Source organism: Anser anser (genome assembly GCF_964211835.1).
Source record: "Anser anser genome assembly, contig: HAP1_SCAFFOLD_32, whole genome shotgun sequence".
Taxonomy (NCBI): Eukaryota; Metazoa; Chordata; class Aves; order Anseriformes; family Anatidae; genus Anser; species Anser anser.
This window is the reverse complement of record NW_028154148.1, coordinates 2,660,548-2,680,328: the sequence shown is the minus strand read 5'-3', so window position 1 is coordinate 2,680,328 and position 19,781 is coordinate 2,660,548. Positions and strand designations below refer to the sequence as shown.

The window sequence follows — 19,781 nt, the reverse complement described above, 5'->3', positions numbered from 1 at the left end:
TACTAAGGATGAGGAAAAGGCTGAGGTGCTTAATGCCGCCTTTGCCTCAGTCTTTAGCGGCAATACCGGTTGTTCTCTGGATACCCAGTGTCTTGAGCTGGTGGAAGGGGATGGGGAGCAGGATGTGGCCTTCGCTATCCATGAGGAAATGGTTGGCGACCTGCTACGGAGCTTGGATGTGCGCAAGTCGATGGGGCCGGATGGGACGCACCCGAGGGTACTGAAAGAACTGGCGGAGGAGCTGGCCGAGCCGCTTACCATCATTTATCGGCAGTCCTGGCTATCGGGGGAGGTCCCAGTTGACTGGCGGCTAGCCAATGTGACGCCCATCTATAAGAAGGGCCGCAGGGCAGACCCGGGGAACTATAGGCCTGTCAGTTTGACCTCAGTGCCAGGAAAGCTCATGGAGCAGATTATCTTGAGGGTCATCACGCGGCACTTGCAGGGCAAGCAGGCGATCAGGCCCAGTCAGCATGGGTTTATGAAAGGCAGGTCCTGCTTGACGAACCTGATCTCCTTCTATGACCAAGTGACGCGCTTGGTGGATGAGGGAAAGGCTGTGGATGTGGTTTACCTTGACCTCAGTAAGGCTTTTGACACCGTTCCCCACAACATTCTCCTCAAGAAACTGGCTGCTCGGGGCTTGGACTGGCGTACGCTTCGCTGGGTTAGAAACTGGCTGGATGGCCGGGCCCAAAGAGTTGTGGTGAATGGAGTGAAATCTGGTTGGAGGCCGGTCACTAGTGGTGTCCCCCAGGGCTCGGTACTGGGGCCGGTCCTCTTTAATATCTTTATCGATGATCTGGATGAGGGCGTCCAGTGCACCCTCAGTAAGTTTGCAGATGACACCAAGCTAAGTGCGTGTGTCGATCTGCTCGAGGGCAGGAAGGCTCTGCAGGAGGATCTGGATAGGCTGGAGCGATGGGCTGAGGTCAACTGTATGAAGTTCAACAAGGCCAAGTGCCGGGTCCTGCACCTGGGGCGCAACAACCCCAAGCAGAGCTACAGGCTGGGAGATGAGTGGTTGGAAAGCTGCCTGGCCGAGAGGGACCTGGGAGTACTGGTTGATAGTCGGCTGAATATGAGCCAGCAGTGTGCCCAGGTGGCCAAGAAGGCCAACAGCATCCTGGCCTGCATAAGAAGCAGTGTGGCCAGCAGGTCTAGGGAAGTGATTGTGCCCCTGTACTCGGCTCTGGTGAGGCCGCACCTCGAGTACTGTGTTCAGTTTTGGGCCCCTCGCTACAGGAAGGACATGGACGTGCTCGAGCAAGTCCAGAGAAGGGCGACCAAGCTGGTGAGGGGTCTGGAGAACAAGTCTTACGAGGAGCGGCTGAGGGAGCTGGGATTGTTCAGCCTGGAGAAGAGGAGGCTCAGGGGCGACCTTATCACTCTCTACAGTTACCTTAAAGGAGGCTGTAAAGAGGTGGGGGTTGGTCTGTTCTCCTACGTACCTGGTGACAGGACGAGGGGGAATGGGCGTAAGTTGCGACAGGGGAGTTTTAGGTTGGATGTTAGGAAGTACTTCTTTACCGAAAGGGTTATTAAGCATTGGAACGGGCTGCCCAGGGAGGTGGTGGAGTCACCATCCCTGGAGGTCTTTAAAAGACGTTTAGATGTAGAGCTTAGCGATATGGTTTAGTGGAGTACTTAGTGTTAGGTCGGAGGTTGGACTCGATGATCTTGAGGTCTCTTCCGACCTAGAAATCTGTGATACTGTGATACCAGACGCCCAGCCCAAGGCATTGGAATCCCCTCTCGGGGGGCTTTGCTGAGGAGCCCATGAACCTCAGGCACTGAGAGACAATTGAACACATCTCTCAGGAAGTCCAAGTCAGAGGCAAGTTTCCTGCAGTGTCCCCCTGAGGGCCAGCACTGACACAGCCTCCCTTGGAGCTCGTTGGAGCAGAGCATTGGAGGCAGTGAGGACAAGGAGACGAAGGCACTGTGAAGGTGAACCTGATGTGTAGGAAAACTGGATGTGTTTCACTAAGCACAAGGGCCCAAACAATAATGAATGATTGAAAATTTGAAAAGACAGAAAAAGGAGTTAAAACAGTAATAATAACAATAATAACAATAAAAATAATGACAATAATATGTACAAAGCAAGTGATGCACCACGCAATCGCTGAGAACCCCCTCACTGATGCTCAACCTGTCCCTGAGCATCGGTCCCCCTGACCCTGGCCAGCCTGCAGCAGGATCTCTTGTGCACGTCCCTTCACCTTCAGTTCTTTTAGTGTGAAATCAGCTGTCAGAGGAATTTGGAGTATTTTCTTCCCTTTCTCAAACACTTCCTGTGCTGTGTCACCCCACACAACGATGCCATCAATGTACTGCAGGTGTTCAGGAGCTTCCTCCTCTTCCAGGGCACTCTGGATCAGTCCATGGCAAATGGTAGGGCTGAGTTTCCTGCCCTGGGGCAGTCGATGCCAGGTTGAAAGCAAGCTGTGGCCTTCAATCTGCTGGCAAACGGATGGAGAAAAATGCATTAGGGATATCAGTTGTGGCAAAACGCTTGCGTGTCTTTGATCCCAGTGTGCATGGAAGCTCTACCGTGTCCGGCATGGCAGCACTCAGCACTGCATGACTTCCTTCAGGACACGACAATCCTCTGTCAGCGGACTCGGTTGGTGCTCTACTGACTGAGGTGCACGGCTGTGGCAGTGATTGGCACCAGCTGTCCTTCAGCCCTCATCAACCCCACAACAGAAGGGTCCTGTGAGAGACCAAGGCAAGGCAGACAACAGCATCATGTCCTCCGTCTCCAAGGCAGCTGTGCCAAAAGCCCACCCATACCCTTTTGGGTCCCTGAAATATATCTCCTCTCCTGAAGCAGTCTCTTCCAAGGATGCACAGAGTCCGGGGCCAGTCCCAGTGGGGTGCTTTTGCCACTCCTTCCCACTTAGACTCACTTCAGCCTCCAGTACAGGTCAGCGTTGGGATCCCCCTGTCACTCTAGACATACAAATGGGTTCACCCCTCCACAGCTTGATGGCACTAGGGTACGCTGTGCAGTGGTGTCCACTGGAGCCTGAGACTTCTGGGGTCTGATGTGCAAGGCCATCGAATCCTCACAGTCCAATACAGCCGATTGTCCCCTTCCTCCCCCTGGCTGGAGGCAGGGCCCCTCTAGTCCTGCCCATAGTATTCCTTACTGTGTCTGCAGGACTGCCCGCTGGAAAGTGGAGCAGCAGTTCTCTAAGAACCCCTTTTAGGGATTGTTGTTCCTTGCCACTCACATACCCGTGCCTCTAGGGTTGAGGCAGATTTTCCATCCCACTTTCTCATGTCCTCTCCATGGTCACACAGGTGAAACCACAGGGTGACACATCGTGTGTACCCACCATCTCTCCTTTCCTGCCCCCTGAGTCCAGGGAGGGGCCCCGTTTCTCCCAGCACCAGAGCAGCATAGGGATAGGGATCGCGTGATTACTGGTGCTCTTAGGACCTCTTCCTCTTGGTCCTCCTACTCACATGACGGCTCAGCTTTTCTTTCTCCTCCTTTCTTGTCTGGGTAGGAGTTTCTTTCCTTTCTTAAAAAAAAAAAAAAAAGAAAGAAAAAAAAAAGAAAAATGACCTTCACATCCATTGTTTTTTCTTGCATATAGGAGCAACTGATACAGACAAAGATTGGTTTTCTGGCGCAGACACAGGGTCCATAAAAGGAGCTGGAGTTGCTGCAGGGCATTTTGCAGATGCTGTAGTGGCTGCAGGGTCTGTCAGAGGGGTTGGAGTGGCTGCAGGGCTTGTCACAGAGGTTGGAGTGGCATTGATTGTGGCTCTGTAAGCAGAGGCCGAGACCCAGCACACTGCAGAGGTATGTGTCTCTTTGGAAATGCCAGGGTGATAACACCACTTTTCCAAGCATTTCACAGTTTTTTAGGATTCTGCACTTGCTCAGAGGTGAAGTTCGAAAGCAGTGGAGGTGCCCCCTGCTCTAGGTGCCTGCCCAGATCCTCCCACACTCCCTGCCACTCCTCACTCTCCTGCCTCTGGACACATCTCTGGATGGCATGCTTAAGTGGTTGTTTGACTTTAAACAAAAGCTGAAACACATTCAGGAGACATAACAATAGGAACATGCTGGTTTGACCATCCCAAGGATATTCAAAACTTTGAAGAGCTACTGTAATTGGCCTGTGGGAAAAGGGGGAGGTGAAGGAGAAAGGGAGAGTGAAGCAGTGGGGAAAAGTGTCTTCCCCTTGTCTCCCCCATGCCTTGGTTTCCTGAGGAGAAAAGGTCAAGAGTGTAATTCTTAATAGTTTCTGAGAGATGGCTCCCAAGGTATGGAGGTAATGGCAATGCTGAGTACAAGTACCAGATTAGTTTCATGACCAGGAATTTTATCATATCATAAGCCAGTGTTACACGATACAACAAAAGAATAAACTTGAAGCAGCCATCAGAAAAGATATACAGCATGACAGGGGAGACATACAGGAAGTCATGTGCTGTACAACACAGATCTGAAATCGAGCACAACAGACCTGAGATTAAAAAAAAAAAAAAAAAGAAAAAAGAAAGAAAATCATCTTTGTGATCAGCAACTATTAAAATCAACTCGTGCTTATAAAGGCTTTCTTTTAACATGCTGTGGTGAGATCTGTCATTGGCTGAAACTTTGTGCTCCATGTCGGGCACCAAAAAGAGCGTGGTTTAACCCGGCAGGCAGCTCAGCACCACACAGCCATTCCCTCACACACACACCCTGCTACACCCCCAGCGGATGCAGGAGAGAAAGAGGAGGGGGAAAAAATAAATAAGAATAATCATGGGTTGAGATGAAGACAGTTTGATAGGACAGAAAGGGAAGACAAATAATACGAACAATGATGACGATGACCGTGATGGTGATTGCCTGTCCCGCAGCAGTGGTACCCCCTACCCTGGCCAGCCACCCCATATTGATGGTTCAGCATGACGTCTGCGGTATGGAACATCCCTTTGGCCACTTGGGGTCAGCTGTCCTGCTTCTGTCCCCCCCAGCTCCTCAGGCACCCCCAGCCCTCCACTGCTGGGTAACAACTAAGCCATCAGTGTGTGATCATCATTCTTCTCATGCTAAATGCAAAACACAGCATCATACCAGCTACTAGGAGGAAAATTAACTTGATTCTAGCCAACACCAGGACACCCACAGACCAATGGCATGATATCTCTGTGTGTATATCAAAAGAGAAAAGGTGGTAGTGCATAATTAGAAAGTACTGGAGCTGAGCACGATGCAGATGGTGTGGAATATGGGGTGGATATTGTCCTCGTTGTGGCTGGGATAGACTCAATTTTCTTTCTATTAACTGGTATGGTGCAGTGTTTGTCTATAGGACACAGCTCTAGATGAAATAACAGCATGCATAAGAAGAAAGAAGAGAAAAAGTGGAATCTCGCATCTTTCCATCCCGTACCCTTCTGTGATTCTGTGCTCTAATTCCATTAAACTAATTACTCCTCTATTGTCCAAACTGTCCTGCAAACTCCTGCTGCTGTTACCTCGTGAAAGACAGCACAATCAGGGTAAGCCATCTGCCTGTAGACATTAACACCTGACAGAATGGAGCATTTGTCCAGGCAAAACTTGAGAAACTGCAGGATTTTGCCTACAGAAACCTCTTGACAGTTACAGGGAGAAGAGCCCAGTCCTGCACCAGAGGAAGAGGAACCCCACACATCAGGGCAGACTGGGACCCTGCTGAGTGAGCAGTGCCCAGGTGGAGGAGGGCCTGGGCACCACGAGGGATGCCATACGAGCAGTGGTGCTGCTCCCCAGGAACCAGGCCAAGTTCCACCAGGGCTGCCTTACGAGGAGCATGGCCACCAAGAAAATCTGAGTTATCAGACTCAGCTCAGATCCGGTGTGACACCACACGGACAAGGGTCTACAACCAGCAGGGAAAGAGGTGAAGGTCTGGGAGTCCCTAGGACAGGCTTGTGTGGAGAGCAGCAAGGGCTGTGACAAGGCTGAGAGTCCCAACAGGACCCAGGGCTTTGTGTCCATGGCTCTGGCTGTTGTCTCTGCCACTGAGGCCTTGGAGGAGACAGCTTATCGGTAAAGCACCAGGGCCTCATTGCCTCCTCGCCCCCACCCATGAACCAGGCAGGGCTCGTACCATTCTCCTGCACTTGGCCATGCACATCCCCATCTCCTCCTGCCCCACAAAGAGCCCTGAGCAGTGTGTGAAGGGAAAGGATCTCCCTTCCCAGGGTCTGGGGGTCAAGGCCTGGACCTTGTGCTTGGTGACACACATCCAGTTTTCCTACACATCAGGGTCACCTTCACAGTGCCTTTGTCTGCTTGTCCTCACTGCCTCCAATGCTCTGCTCTAACGAGCTCCAAGGGAGGCTGTGTCAGTGCTGGCCCTCAGGGGGACACTGCAGGAAACTTGCCTCTGACTTGGACTTGTTGAGAGATGTCTTCAATTGTCTCTCAGTGCCTGAGGTTCGTGGGCTCCTCAGCAAAGCCCCCCGAGGGGGGATTCCAATGCCTTGGGCTGGGCGTCTGGTGCTGAGCTGGGCCGGGCTCCTGGGACAGAGAGAGCTCGTGGCAAGAGGGCCCTGGTGCAGAGAGACAGCTCTGCCCAGGAGCAGCTCCTGTGCACAGCGCAGCAGGGCTGGGGGCTCTGACCGCAGCTGGCACGGGGAGAGGAGAGAAGGAGAGAGGGCTTGGAGGCAGTGAGGAGTGCAGCAACAGAGGGCAGCGTGTGGCAGGACAGACCTGCAGGCTCTTGGCACCGTGAGTCTGTGGCAGCAGGGCCATGCAGGTGGGGTTGCCAGAGGGGTCTTCTACAGCTGGAACATCCGATGCCTGATAGCAGCTGTCAGGGTTGGTCTCTCTGTTTTTTCAGCGAGTAGAAGATGCTGTAGAGAATGACATTTAGAAGGGGGCATTTCAAGAATACTGAGGTTTGGTTTATCTGAAGGGAGAAGCTTTTTTGGATTCTGTGCTTTCAGATTCCTTCAGTGGAGGGGAATCTGAGTGAATCTGAGCACAGAGCTTGTCGGATGGGTCTGTGAGCATGGACAGGGGGGAGATGTGGGGACATAGAAGGAGCTCCCAGCAGAAGCAAAGGCAGGCAGCAGGGACATGGGCAGGCGGTGAGAGGGAGCTGCTGCCAGAAATGCTGTGCGAGGGAGGGCTCAGGCACCTCCCTGCCATCCCCTGCAGGGCAGGCGCCTTCCCTGGGACACCCCCTGCTCTCCTCTGCCACCAGCACAGCCTCTGCCCTCAAGCCCCCGCTGTCCCCAGCAGGAGCTGCCTCCTCTGCAGGCAGAGCTGCAGCACAGGAGGGTGTGCTGAGTGTCCGTCTGTCCCTCCCTGGCCTTGCCTCCCCTGGCAGCAGCACGCTGCCATTCCTCCTGGCTTCTCCACCTGGCCGTGCTGCTGCTGCTCTTGTTCCCAGGCTGCCTGGGGATGGGGGTTTCACCTGCCCATGGAGTGAGCCCTCGGGGTGCCTGGGGGAAGGGGAGTATGGGGACAGGGTGACAGGTCTGGAAATGGGCACTTGGAGCCTGGATTCCTCTGCCCTCAGCAGCGTTCAAGCTCTTCTCAGGACAACCTCCTTAGTGCAATTGTCCTGCAGTCAGAGATGCCCGCACAGAGCAGCTGAATCCAATGTGGGAAAGGGCTCTGCCAACTGTCTGTGTGCAACTGGGCAAGTGCTTTGAGGGGCCTAAATAAGAAATTGAAATGGTTTTTCTCAGATAACTCTCGTATGTTATTACTGTATTTCTGTTCCTTTGGCAGGACCCCATGCCCAGAAGCAGGAAATGCCCAACAGCAGCTCTGTGAGCGAGTTCCTCCTGCTGGCATTCGCAGACACGCGGGAGCTGCAGCTCTTGCACTTCGGGCTCTTCCTGGGCATCTACCTGGCTGCCCTCCTGGGCAACGGCCTCATCCTCACCGCCGTAGTCTGCGACCACCGCCTCCACACACCCATGTACTTCTTCCTCCTCAACCTCGCCCTCCTCGACCTGGGCTGCATCTCCACCACTCTGCCCAAAGCCATGGCCAATGCCCTCTGGGACACCAGGGCCATCTCCTATCAAGAGTGTGCTGCACAGGTCTTCTTTTCTGTCTTCTTGCTTGGAGCAGAGTATTCCCTTCTCACCATCATGGCCTACGACCGCTACGCTGCCATCTGCAAGCCCCTGCACTACGGGAGCCTCGTGGGCAGCAGAGCTTGTGCCCAGATGGCAGCAGCTGCCTGGGGCAGTGGCTTTCTCCATGCTGTCCTGCACACGGCCACTACATTTTCCCTGCCCCTCTGCCAAGGCAATGCTGTGGACCAGTTCTTCTGTGAAATCCCCCAGATCCTCAAGCTCTCCTGCTCAGACGCCTACCTCAGGGAAGTTGGGGCACTTGTGTTTAGTGTTTCTTTAGTCTTTGGTTGTTTTGTTTTCATTGTGCTGTCCTATGTGCAGATCTTCAGGGCAGTGCTGAGGATGCCCTCTGAGCAGGGCCGGCACAAAGTCTTTTCCACGTGCCTCCCTCACCTGGCTGTGGTCTCTATGACTGTTAGCACTGGCTTGTTTGGCTACCTGAAGCCTCCCTCCATCACCTCCCAATCCGTGGACCTGGTGGTGGCAGTTCTGTACTCGGTGGTGCCTCCAACACTGAACCCCCTCATCTACAGCATGAGGAACAAGGAGCTCAAGAATGCACTGTGGAAATTAATGACTAGATTTTTTTCGGAAGCAATAAATTTCCATTCTAGCTCTGCAGTTGACTAATAATGTCAATGACTACAAGAACTAATATTATATATATATAATTATATTTGTGTGTGTTTGTTTATTTATGAGTGTTTTCATTACAGGACTTTCTTTGTTTTAATACGTCTAAAGTTGCTCATTAAAATGATATGATTCATCTCATTTCTGTTACAGTATTTACCTGTCGAGTATAGCTCAGAGATTCTGTATATGAGGAGCCAGGCCCTCTGTAAATTTAAATAAAAGAAAGGAGCCCGTTGTTCCACTTCCATTTCAGTATGTACGTGTTGAATGTATATACTGAGACTCTGTACATGAGGAGAACCGTCTCTCTGTGAACATAAACAAAGTGAAGGAGCCTGCACTGCCTTCCTTGTGTGACGTCCTTCCTCTGAGAGCTGCTCTGGCTCTGCAGGGGCAGTGCCATGTGCAGGGCTGCAGAGGAAAAGAGTCCCATCCCAGCAGCACGGGCAGGGAGCACCAGCGCTTGGGGCATGCCGAGCTGCTCTCTTGCCACTGCCCCCCTCTTGTGCTGAGCCCTGCTGGTGGGCTCAGGCCCGGCTGCTCCTGTAGCTTGGTGCCAGTGCTGCTGTGGGGCTGTGCTGGGACTGCAGGCAGGGACAGGCAGTGGGCACGGCAGTGGCACAGCCGGCCTGCGCTGCAGCACTTCCCTCCTAAGGGGGGATCTCCTCCAAGGTGGACTGACCACAGCTCAAGGGCTCAGTCTGGTGTGAGCAGGCAGAGGAGAGCTCTGCAGCCCCAGGGCACGCAGCAGCCCCAGCCAAGGAGTCTGGTGAGTGATTTGACTGCAAGGTCCCTCCTGCCCTAGCACCTCCCAGAACTGGCACGGCACTGGCTCCTGTGTGTCAGAGAGGCTGGGAGCCCAGGAGGTGTGCCATGGGCTGGAAGGATCACAACCAGATCACTTCTACCTGGGCAGATTCTGGCCCAAAGAGGGGGTGCTTTGTCGGTGTGCTATTACGAGGGCAGTGGTGCCTCAGAAGCTCCAAGTCCAGTAGGAAGCTAATGGCTGTTAAGTGGCCTGTGAGGTGACTTCTTTCTGAAGCAGCTGACAGGTCATCCCTTGACTCCTGGCTGGGATCTGTGCCTTTAGGCTCACATCTGCTGGTCTCCATGATAGGCCAGCAGAAGGCACCTACTCTGCACACAGTTTGTGAGATCCTCTCTTCCTAAGTAGCTTGTAGACCCCATAGAGGAAGGGGTCTTGAATAGAGGTTGTCATGTCAGAGGTTTCAGCTTTTGCCTGAACTCATCCTTCAGGGCTGCTTTTGTGGTGGTGCAGAGCTGCTGGGCACATTGTGCAGGGTGCTCCTACAGCCTTTGTGTCCTTCTCCGTGCTGGCTTGGGAGCTGCTTCTTTCCCAGGAGCAGAGTAGCCAACAGAGGTGAGACAGATACTCTGAGTTCATGAAAGCCATCAGAAAGCTGCCCCTAAGAAGATGGCTGATATGGGGAAGTCAGGAGAAGGCTGGCCAGGAGAGATGTGAGATCTGGGGGAGGGAAGAGGAGCTTGGCCAGCAGTAGCTAATGATTTTGGAGAGGTAAGAATGCTCAGGTAATGTTGATCCTGCAGTAAAGCTGACTTAAAGCAGACATGTGAGGCCTTTGCCCTATTTTAACCTGTAACATTAATACTTAAATCTAAATGCCACTCCACACCTTGACAGGAATCCACTGCTCTAATTTTTGACCACAATATCCCCTGAAGCAAAGATAAGTCCATAACACCTTTCTCTTACCTTTACTCTCTTGCTCACCCTGATTCCAGCCTTTAACACAAGCATTAAAATGCTCTATTTAACCCAAGTCTTCTTGCAGACCTGAACACAAGGCTAAACCAGAGCTTGCACATACCCTAACCACAGACCTGACACCCCAATCCCAACACCAAACCCTCCCACTCAATATTTGCTTAAGCTCTCACCCAGAAATGTTCGCCGCAGTCCCTACTGCCATACATGAACAACTAACATCCAAACCCTGTCCTCCTGTGCATTGACCTCCTCTCCTTCAGACCCTCTCCTAACCCGTAATGTTAGGTTCTTGTTCCCTTGGAGCAGGGCAGGAAGAGTGAGGTTGCTGTGAAGTCACATGACATTCAGAGATGGATGTGAGGGGCCATGGATCTGATCAGCTTGTGGGCCACAAGGAGGAAATGGGTGGGAATGCTCTGCTGAGCTCAGCTCTGCCTCAGGATCTCCTGCCCCAGCAGGAGGAATGTGGCTGGGGCAGTGACTGGGAGGTCACTTCTGTCTCTGCAGCTGATAGGGCAGCAGCAGGAACGTGTCACGCAAAGGGACTGTGAGGTCCCTTGTGTCTGGAGGTGGCAGGTCAGCCTTGGCTTCTCCCTGGGATGTGCACTTTGGGGCTGACATCTGCCAGTGGCCCTGCTAGGCCAGCAGAAGGCCCCTGCTTGGCATGCTGCCTGTGGGATCCCCTCTGCCTCCATCCCCAGGACGACCCAGACACAAAGAAGGCCCGCACAGGGCTTGTCCTGTCCCTTCTGCTTGAGTCCACGACTGGACAGCAGGAGGCACAAGGCTTGGCTGTGTCTAGCCAAGAAGCTGCAAGGCCAGCAGCAGGCCCAGGCCTTGGAAGATGCTGCTGAGGTGACTTCTGTCTGCTTGGCTGACAGGCCGCAAGGAGCCTGATGGGTTGGGATGCCTGCTTCAGGAGTGGTTTCCACCCTGATGGAGCTTTCCTAGGGGTAGGAAAGCGCAGGAGAGAAAAAACTGTCAAAAATTGCACCTTGGAGGGGTGGCACTGGACATAAGGAGGAAGAAATGTCTCTCAAATGGTCATGCTGTGGTGCCAGAGGTCACCGAAAGGGAGTTTATGATCAGACCCAGGCTTTGTGATAATCAAGGAACAGCTGGTGAGGGTTGACAAGAGATTGGTGAAACGGTGGAACGTCCTGGATGAGAGCAAATTGGTGAACAGAGATGGGTGTCTGCAGACTTCAAGGAAATAGGGCAAAGTGTGGGACAACATAGGAAAGCCTGAAGAGGAGAAGGCAGAGGGTGCTGGCAAGAATGGAAGGCCCCAACAGTCCTGACTTTTTTGTCCCTTTGGCTAGAGCTTCTGAGGAGACGAGATATAGTCATTGCAATGGGGCCTCACTGCTTCCTTGATACCCTGTGCAGGGGTGGGGAGGTGTCCTAATGAAGTTCTTCTCATGGCATCACACTGCCCACCACATCATACAGACCCCAAGAAGAGCCCTGAGCCAGACGGGGGGGTGCAGGATCTCCCCTCCCAGGGGCTGGGGTCAGGCCTTGGCCCTTCTGCTTCCCCAAAACCAACCAAGACTTTTCTCAGCACAGCGCTTTGCCTCTCTGCAATCATGGCCTCCAATTATCTGCCCTAACAAGTCCCTGGGCGGGCTTTGTTAGTAACAGCCCTCAGAGGGGCCCATTAATACTCCAAGTCACTTCAACTTTTCCTTCTGACTTTACTTTCTCAAGCAGTTACATCATTCTCCTCTCAGTACCCAAGCTTAGTAGAGTCAGCACTAAAATACACCATGGAACTCATTAAAATGCAGAAAGTCCTAAGCAGCCATATCTCTCCCAAAGTTTTCTTCAAGTCTTCAAGAGTTGTTCAGATAATTGGAGAGCTTTCATGGTGTAGTTAAGGAAGAAGATTTCAAAGAGCATCTAATAGAAATCTTTCCTCATTTTAAAGGCTGAATTTTGTTGCATTTCAGTTTGGAGCATCATTTTCCCATAGATATTGGTCTAGGGTTGTTTCTTTGAAGCCCTGCTTATATAGGAAGAGCAGGGTTATTCCTATTTAAAAACAAACAGCAGGAAATCATGCTGCAAATAAAAAAAAAAAAATTATGTTCCTCATCTTTTTTTCCTCCAGTGATGTGTACCTTCCCAAAAGGATGACTGTACAAGATGTAGTTTTCACTGATTAATAGGAAATTTTAAATAGTAGTGTTAATATTAATCCATATCATACTAATACAATGAGAAATGATGAGTTTCTTACTAAGGAAACCGTTAGACCGACTGCTGAGAGATGGGCGAGCTGGAACTCACTGAAACTCAAAGCAGCAACTGGGTTGGTGAGAGCGGTCTGAATGATCAAAGAGTAAGGGGAGGGCAAAGCAGGAGAAGCATGGGAAGTGCATAGGTCCAGACAGGCAGCTGGAAAGGGGACATTCAGCAGGGTCTGTGTAATCAAGTCAGGTTTTGTGCCTGTAAGATGAGGGAGCAAACCATGATAGACAAAGCGATGACAATGCAAGTACAGGTGAACACCAGTATTTCTTCTCCTGCGATGAATATTCATCCTGACAATTAACATTTCTTCATGATAGAAATTATCATTCACGTGAGACATTGAATGGAAGGGATTGAATCATTTGATCTGATGAGTAGATGCTTTATTAGTTAAGTACTAAAAAAATTACTGGGCATTGAGGCAGAGCTTTCCTGTCTCACCATAAGCATAACCAGGGGAAACCTCCTGTGGTCCCGTTGTGTTTGAGGCACTTCCCTGGACCACCAGATGTCAGAAAAGACCTTCAGGAGACCAGAGCCCTTTGGGAAAATCAGGTGGAGCCAGGTGGAGTTCCCAGGGCACCTCCACTGCCAGCAGTGATCTTTGTCCCTGTAACTGCAGCCCAGCCCAGCACAGGAAACCCCTTCAAAGACAATCCCCTTCTTCTGTGGGTTCCTGGGACTGATCTAGATTTGAAATGGCCCTTGGAAACCCATGATATTCTCCCTTATTCCTACGAGACACTTGAACATCCATTTCCCTTCCTGGGTCATCTTTAGCAAACTCAGGCTGCAAAACTCAAGTATAGCACGCTTCAAATGGCTGAGCCAGAACCCATCAGCTTGTCCCACTTTGGAAATGGTCCCCGTCCAACTAGGGTTTTGAAAGTGAAAAATGTGAAATGACCCGTCAGGTCATTGCGCAGAGTAAGGGAAAGACACATATTGTGCTGGAGGGAAAGAAGGCAAAAAGCACTGCACTGTGCCTCAGAGTAATCAAGGAGACCTAATCCAGTTCATCTGTGAGATAAAGCAGAGTGAAGGACGTTGAGTTGTGTCCTAACATTAAGAAGGAATGTACATCACTGGTGAAGGAACTCTCTTTTTGTGCCATCACCGATGCAAATTATACAAGAACTACCTCAAATAAAGGTAAGCTGTCCCACCCTGGCCCTGTCACACCACGGGGCAGCGGAGGGACCTTTTTCACTTTCAGCCTCTTCTTCAGAGAGGCTTTGCCCTCTCCCTGTGCACCACGGGGCAGAGCCTGGCCCTGGATGCTCCGTGAGCGCCGTGCAGGTCGTGGCAGGCTGCGGTGAGGGGACGAATGCCCTGGGCCCCCTTCCTGCTCTGCCCAGGCCAGCAAGAGCCCCGAGCAGCCTCGTGTCCCCTGCCCCTGCAGCTCTGGGCTCCCTTCCCCAGCCCTGGCTCTGCAGCACCAAGCCCTGCTGGGAGCCCTCCCCTGCATGCTGCCACCGCTCCCTGATGCTGCTGCTGCCGGGCACTGCCCAGCCCAGCCCAGCCCCTGCCCACCTCTCCCCACCTCCCGGACCTCTCCCCAGCCCAGCAGCCCAGCCTGGGCTGGCCCCAGGCCAGTGCCCACCGCAGGCTGCTGCAGGGCTCTGGGCACGGCCAGCACAGCCCCAGCCCCTCGCAAGGCACCGCAGCTGCTGGCACAAAGGCGGCTCTGGGCCTCCCCAGCAGCCCCCGCGCTGGGGCCAGCCACGGCTCAGGAGATGGAGGGCCGTGAAGCTGCAGGAGCCCTGCTCTCCTGCCTGGGACATCCCCAGCACAGAGTGCCTGTGCCCCGCAGGGCCAGCCCCGCTCCCCAGGCCAGCACAAGAGGCCTGGCCCACGCACAGAGCAGCTCCAGATTCCTCTCCAGGATGCCATCAGAACCAGCACCACTGGGACTGGACCAAGCAGATAATTCAAGGGCCAGTTGTTGTTTGCTGGGCCATAGGCAAGCAAGAAGGCATCTCCCAGTGCAGCCCTTGGTCCTTCACTGATCACTCTGGGGTTCTGATCCATTGTGAGGCCCAGAAAAGCAAGAGGTCTGTTCAGGAAGCAGCTCCTTGGGTATATTCCTAACACCAGCTTTGGAAGAGCTGTGCAAAGAAAGAGATGCCACCGTACAGACAACAAACCTACAACAAGGCACATGAAATCTAAAGGTTTAGTCAAATACAAGAGCATAAGAGAACAATTTGGAAGCCAGAAGAGAGCAGCAGTGAAAAGGCCACGTCCTGCTGCTGGCCATGGCCATGGCTGCAGGGAAGCAGCAGCCCCGACCCAAAGGCAGCAGAGAGGCAGATCCCAGCGGGCAGTGAGGGGCAGCCGTGAGTCCCAGCGGGGCTGCTCCTCCCTGTGGCAGCTGGGCTCTGGGCCCTGAGCCCCTCCTGCGTGCTGCACCAAACCCTCCCACTCAATATTTGCTTAAGCTCTCACCCAGAAATGTTCACCGCAGTCCCTAATGCCATATCTGAACAACTAACATCCAAACCCTGTCCTCCTGTGCATTAACCTCCTCACCTTCAACCCCTCTCCTAACCCTTAACGTTACGTTCTTGTTCCCTTGGAGCAGGGCAGGAACCATGAGGTTGCCATGCAGTACCATTGTGTTCAACGATGAGTGTGAGGGGCCATGGATCTGATGAGCTTGTGGGCCACAAGGAGGAGATGGGTGGGAATGCTCTGCTAAGCTCAGCTCTGCCTCAGGATCTCCTGCCCCAGCAGGAGGAATGGGACTGGGGCAGTGACTGGGAGGTCACTTCTGTCTCTGCAGCTGATAGGGCAGCAGCAGGAACGTGTCACGCAAAGGGACTGTGAGGTCCCTTGTGTCTGGAGGTGGCAGGTCAGCCTTGGCTTCTCCCTGGGATCGGCACTTTGGGGCTGACATCTGCCAGTGGCTCTGCTAGGCCAGCAGAAGGCCCCTGCTTGGCATGCTGCCTGTGGGATCCCCTCTGCCTCCATCCCAGGAGGACCCAGACAGAAAGAAGGCCCGCAGAGGGGTTGTCCTGTCCCTTCTGCTTGAGTCCAGGACTGGACAGCAGGAGGCACAAGGCTTGGCTGCGTCTAGCCAAGAGGCTGCAAGGCCAGCAGCAGGCCCAGGGCTTGGAAGATGCTGGTGAGGTGACTTCTGTGTGCTTGGCTGACAGGCCGCAAGGAGCCTGATGGGTTGGGATGCCTGCTTCAGGAGAGGTTTCCACCCTGATGGAGTTTTCTTTGGTAGTAGGAAAGAGCAGGAGAGAGAAACTGCCACAAGGTGCACCTTGGGGGGGTGTCACTGGCCACGAGGAGGAAGAAATGTCCCTCAAAGAGTAATGCTGTGGTGCCAGAGGTCACCGAAAGATTAGACCCTAGCTTTGTGTTTCAAGGAACAGCTGAGGGTTGACGAGACATGGGTGAGATGATGGAAATGCCGGGATGAGAGCAAGGTGGTGGACAGAGATGGGTGTCTGCAGACTTCAAGGAAATAGGGCAAAGCGTGGGACAGCATAGGAAAGCCTGCAGAGGAGAAGGCAGAGGGTGCTGGCAGGAATGGGAGGCCCCAATAGCCCTGACGTTTTTGTCCCTTTGGCTAGAGCTTCTGAGGAGACGAGATATAGTCATTGCAATGGCGCCTCACTGCTTCCTTGATACCCTGTGCAGGGGTGGGGAGGTGTCCTAATGAAGTTCTTCTCATGGCATCACACTGCCCACCACATCATACAGACCCCAAGAAGAGCCCTGAGCCAGACGTGGAGGTGCAGGATCTCCCCTCCCAGTGGCTGGGGTCAGGCCTTGGCCCTTCTGCTTCACCAAAACCAACCAAGACTTTTCTCAGCACAGCGCTTTGCCTGTCTGCAATCATGGCCTCCAATTATCTGCCCTAACAAGTCCCTGGGGAGGCTTTGTTAGGAACAGCCCTCAGTGGGGCCCATTAATACTCCAAGTCACTTCAACTTTTCCTTCTGACTTTACCTTCTCAAGCGGTTACATCATTCTCCTTCATATACTGAGCACCAAAATTAAGCATGGAACTCATTAAAATGCAGAACGTCCTAAGCAGACATATCTCTCCCATAATTTTCTTCACGTCTTCAAGACTTGTACGGCTAATTGGAGAGCTTTCATGGTGTAGTTAAGGAGGAAGATTTCAAAGAGCATCTAATAGAAATCTTTCCTCATTTTAAAGGCTGAATTTTGTTGTATTTCAGTTTGGAGCATCATTTTCCTATAGATAGTGGTCTAGGGTTACTCCTTCGAAGCCCTGCTTAGGTAGGAAGAGTAGGGTTTTTTCTATTAAAAAAAAACCAAACTGTCCTGGTTCCAGTTAGGACAGAGTTAAGTAGCTCATAGTAGCTGGTAGGGTGCTATGTTTTGGATTAGGATGAGAAGAGCGCTGATAACATGCTGATGTTTTAATTGTTGCAGAGCAGTGTTTACACCAGGCCAAGGACTTTTCAGCTTCTCGCTCTGTCCTGCCAGCGAGCAGGCTGGGGGTGCAGCAGGAGCTGGGAGGGGACAGACCCAGGACAGCTGACCCAAACTGGCCAAAGGGGTATTCCATACCATCTGACGTCATGCTAAACAATATATAGGGGTGGCTGGCCGGGGTGGGGGGGCCGGCTGCTCGGGAATCGGCTGGGCATCGGTCAGCGGGTGGTGAGCTATTGCATTGTGCATCACTTGTTTTCTTACACATTATTATTGTTAATACTATTACCATTATCACTATTATTATTGTTATTATTATTTTCCTGTCTTAATAAACTGTCTTTATCTCAACTCACAGGCTTCACTTTCCCGTTTCTCTCCCCCATCCCAGAGAGGGAGGGGGGAGGGTGAGCGAACGGCTGTGTGGTGTTTAGCTGCCAGCCGGGTTAAACCACAACACAAACAAAAAAAAACCACAGGAAATCATTTTGCAATTTAAAAAAAAAAAAAAAAAGAACAAAGTTCAAGTTCTTCATTTTGTTGCCTCCAGTGACGTTTACCTTCCCAAAAGGATGATGGTACTTGATGTATTTTACACTGATTAATAGAAAATTTAAAATCATGGTGTTAGTATTAATCCATATCTTACTAATTCAATGATAAATGATGAGTTTCTTGCTAAGGAAACCATTAGACAGACTGCTGAGGGATGGGCGAGCTGGAACTCACTGAAACTCAAAGCAGCAACTGGGTTGGTGAGGGCGGTCTGAATGATCAAAGAGTAAGGGGAGGGCAAAGCAGGAGAAGCATGGGAAGTGCATAGGTCCAGACAGGCAGCTGGAAAGGGGACATTCAGCAGGGTCTGTGTAATCAAGTCAGGTTTTGTGCCTGGAAGATGAGGGAGCACACCATTATAGACAAAGGAATGACAATGCAAGTACAGGTGAACACCAGTATTTCTCCTCCTGTAATGAATACACATCCTGAAAATTAACATTTCATCATGATAGAAATTATCATTCACTTGAGACATTTAATGGAAGGGTTTGAATCATCTGAGCTGAAGAGTAGTTGCTTTATTAGTTAAGTACTAAAAAAATTACGGGGTATTCAGGCAGAGCTTTGCTGTCTGACCATAAGCATAACCAGGGAAAACCTCCTGTGGCCCCATTGTGTTTGAGGCACTTCCCTGGACCAGCAGATGTCAGATAAGACCTGCAGGAGACCGGAGTCCTTTGGGAAAATCAGGTGGAGCCAGGTGGAATTCCCAGGGCACCTCCACTGTCAGCAGTGGTCTTTGTCCCTGTAACTGCAGCCCAGACCAGCACAGGAAACCCCTTCAAAGACAAACCCCTTCTTCAGTGGGTTCCTGGGATTGACCTAGATTTGAAATGGGCTTTGGAAACCTGAGATACTTTCCCTTATTCGTACTAGACACCTAAACATCCATTTACCGTCCTGGGTCATCTTTAGCAAACTCAGGCTGCAAAACTCAAGTATAGCATGCTTCAAATGGCTGAGGCAGAACCCATCAGCTTGCCCCACTTTGGGGAATCATCCCCTTCCAGCTAGGGATATGAAAGTGAAAAATGTGAAATGACCCGTCAGGTCAATGCACAGAGTAAGGGAAAGTCACACATATTGTGCTGGAGTGTCAGAAGGCAAAAAGCACTGCACTGTGCCTCAGAGTAATCAAGGAGACCTAATCCAGTTCATCTGTGAGATAAAGCAGAGTGAAGGACGTTGAGTTGTGTCCTAACACGAAGAAGGATGTACATCACTGGTGAAGGAGCTGTCTTTTTGTGCCATCACCAATGCAAATTACACAAGAACTACATCAAATAAAGGTAAGCTGTCCCACCCTGGCCCTGTCACACCACGGGGCAGCGGAGGGACCTTTTTCACTTTCAGCCTCTTCTTCAGAGAGGCTTTGCCCTCTCCCTGTGCACCACGGGGCAGAGCCTGGCCCTGGACACTCCGTGAGCGCCGTGCAGGTCGTGGTAGGCTGCGGTGAGGGGACGAATGCCCTGGGCCCCCTTCCTGCTCTGCCCAGGCCAGCAAGGGCCCCGAGCGGCCTCGTGTCCCCTGCCCCTGCAGCTCTGGGCTCCCTTCCCCAGCCCTGGCTCTGCAGCACCAAGCCCTGCTGGGAGCCCTCCCCTGCTTGCTGCCACCGCTCCCTGACGCTGCTGGTGCCCTCTGCCGGGCACTGCCCAGCCCAGCCCAGCCCCTGCCCACCTCTCCCCAACTCCCGGACCTCTCCCCAGCCCAGCAGCCCAGCCTGGGCTGGCCCCAGGCCAGTGCCCACCGCAGGCTGCTGCAGGGCTCTGGGCACGGCCAGCACAGCCCCAGCCCCTCGCAAGGCACCGCAGCTGCTGGCACAAAGGCGGCTCTGGGCCTCCCCAGCAGCCCCCGCGCTGGGGCCAGCCACGGCTCAGGAGATGGAGGGCCGTGAAGCTGCAGGAGCCCTGCTCTCCTGCCTGGGACATCCCCAGCACAGAGTGCCTGTGCCCCTCAGGGCCAGCCCCGCTCCCCAGGCCAGCACAAGAGGCCTGGCTCAGGCACAGAGCACCTCCAGATTCCTCTCCAGGATGCCATTTGCCATCAGACCCAGCACCACTGG

At 52.6% G+C, this 19,781-nt stretch overlaps 1 protein-coding gene across 1 annotated transcript; it reads left to right on the top strand.

Moving 5' to 3' along the window:
• Positions 1-5,938: 5,938 nt before the first annotated feature.
• LOC310890528 (olfactory receptor 14C36-like) lies at positions 5,939-8,755 on the top strand (the record flags this gene model as incomplete). The annotated part of the gene is made up of 2 exons (XM_083852857.1): positions 5,939-8,272; positions 8,715-8,755. Exons 1-2 carry the CDS (start codon positions 7,768-7,770, stop codon positions 8,753-8,755), a joined length of 546 nt encoding a protein of 181 aa, XP_083708983.1. The 5' UTR covers positions 5,939-7,767.
• Positions 8,756-19,781: the final 11,026 nt, after the last annotated feature.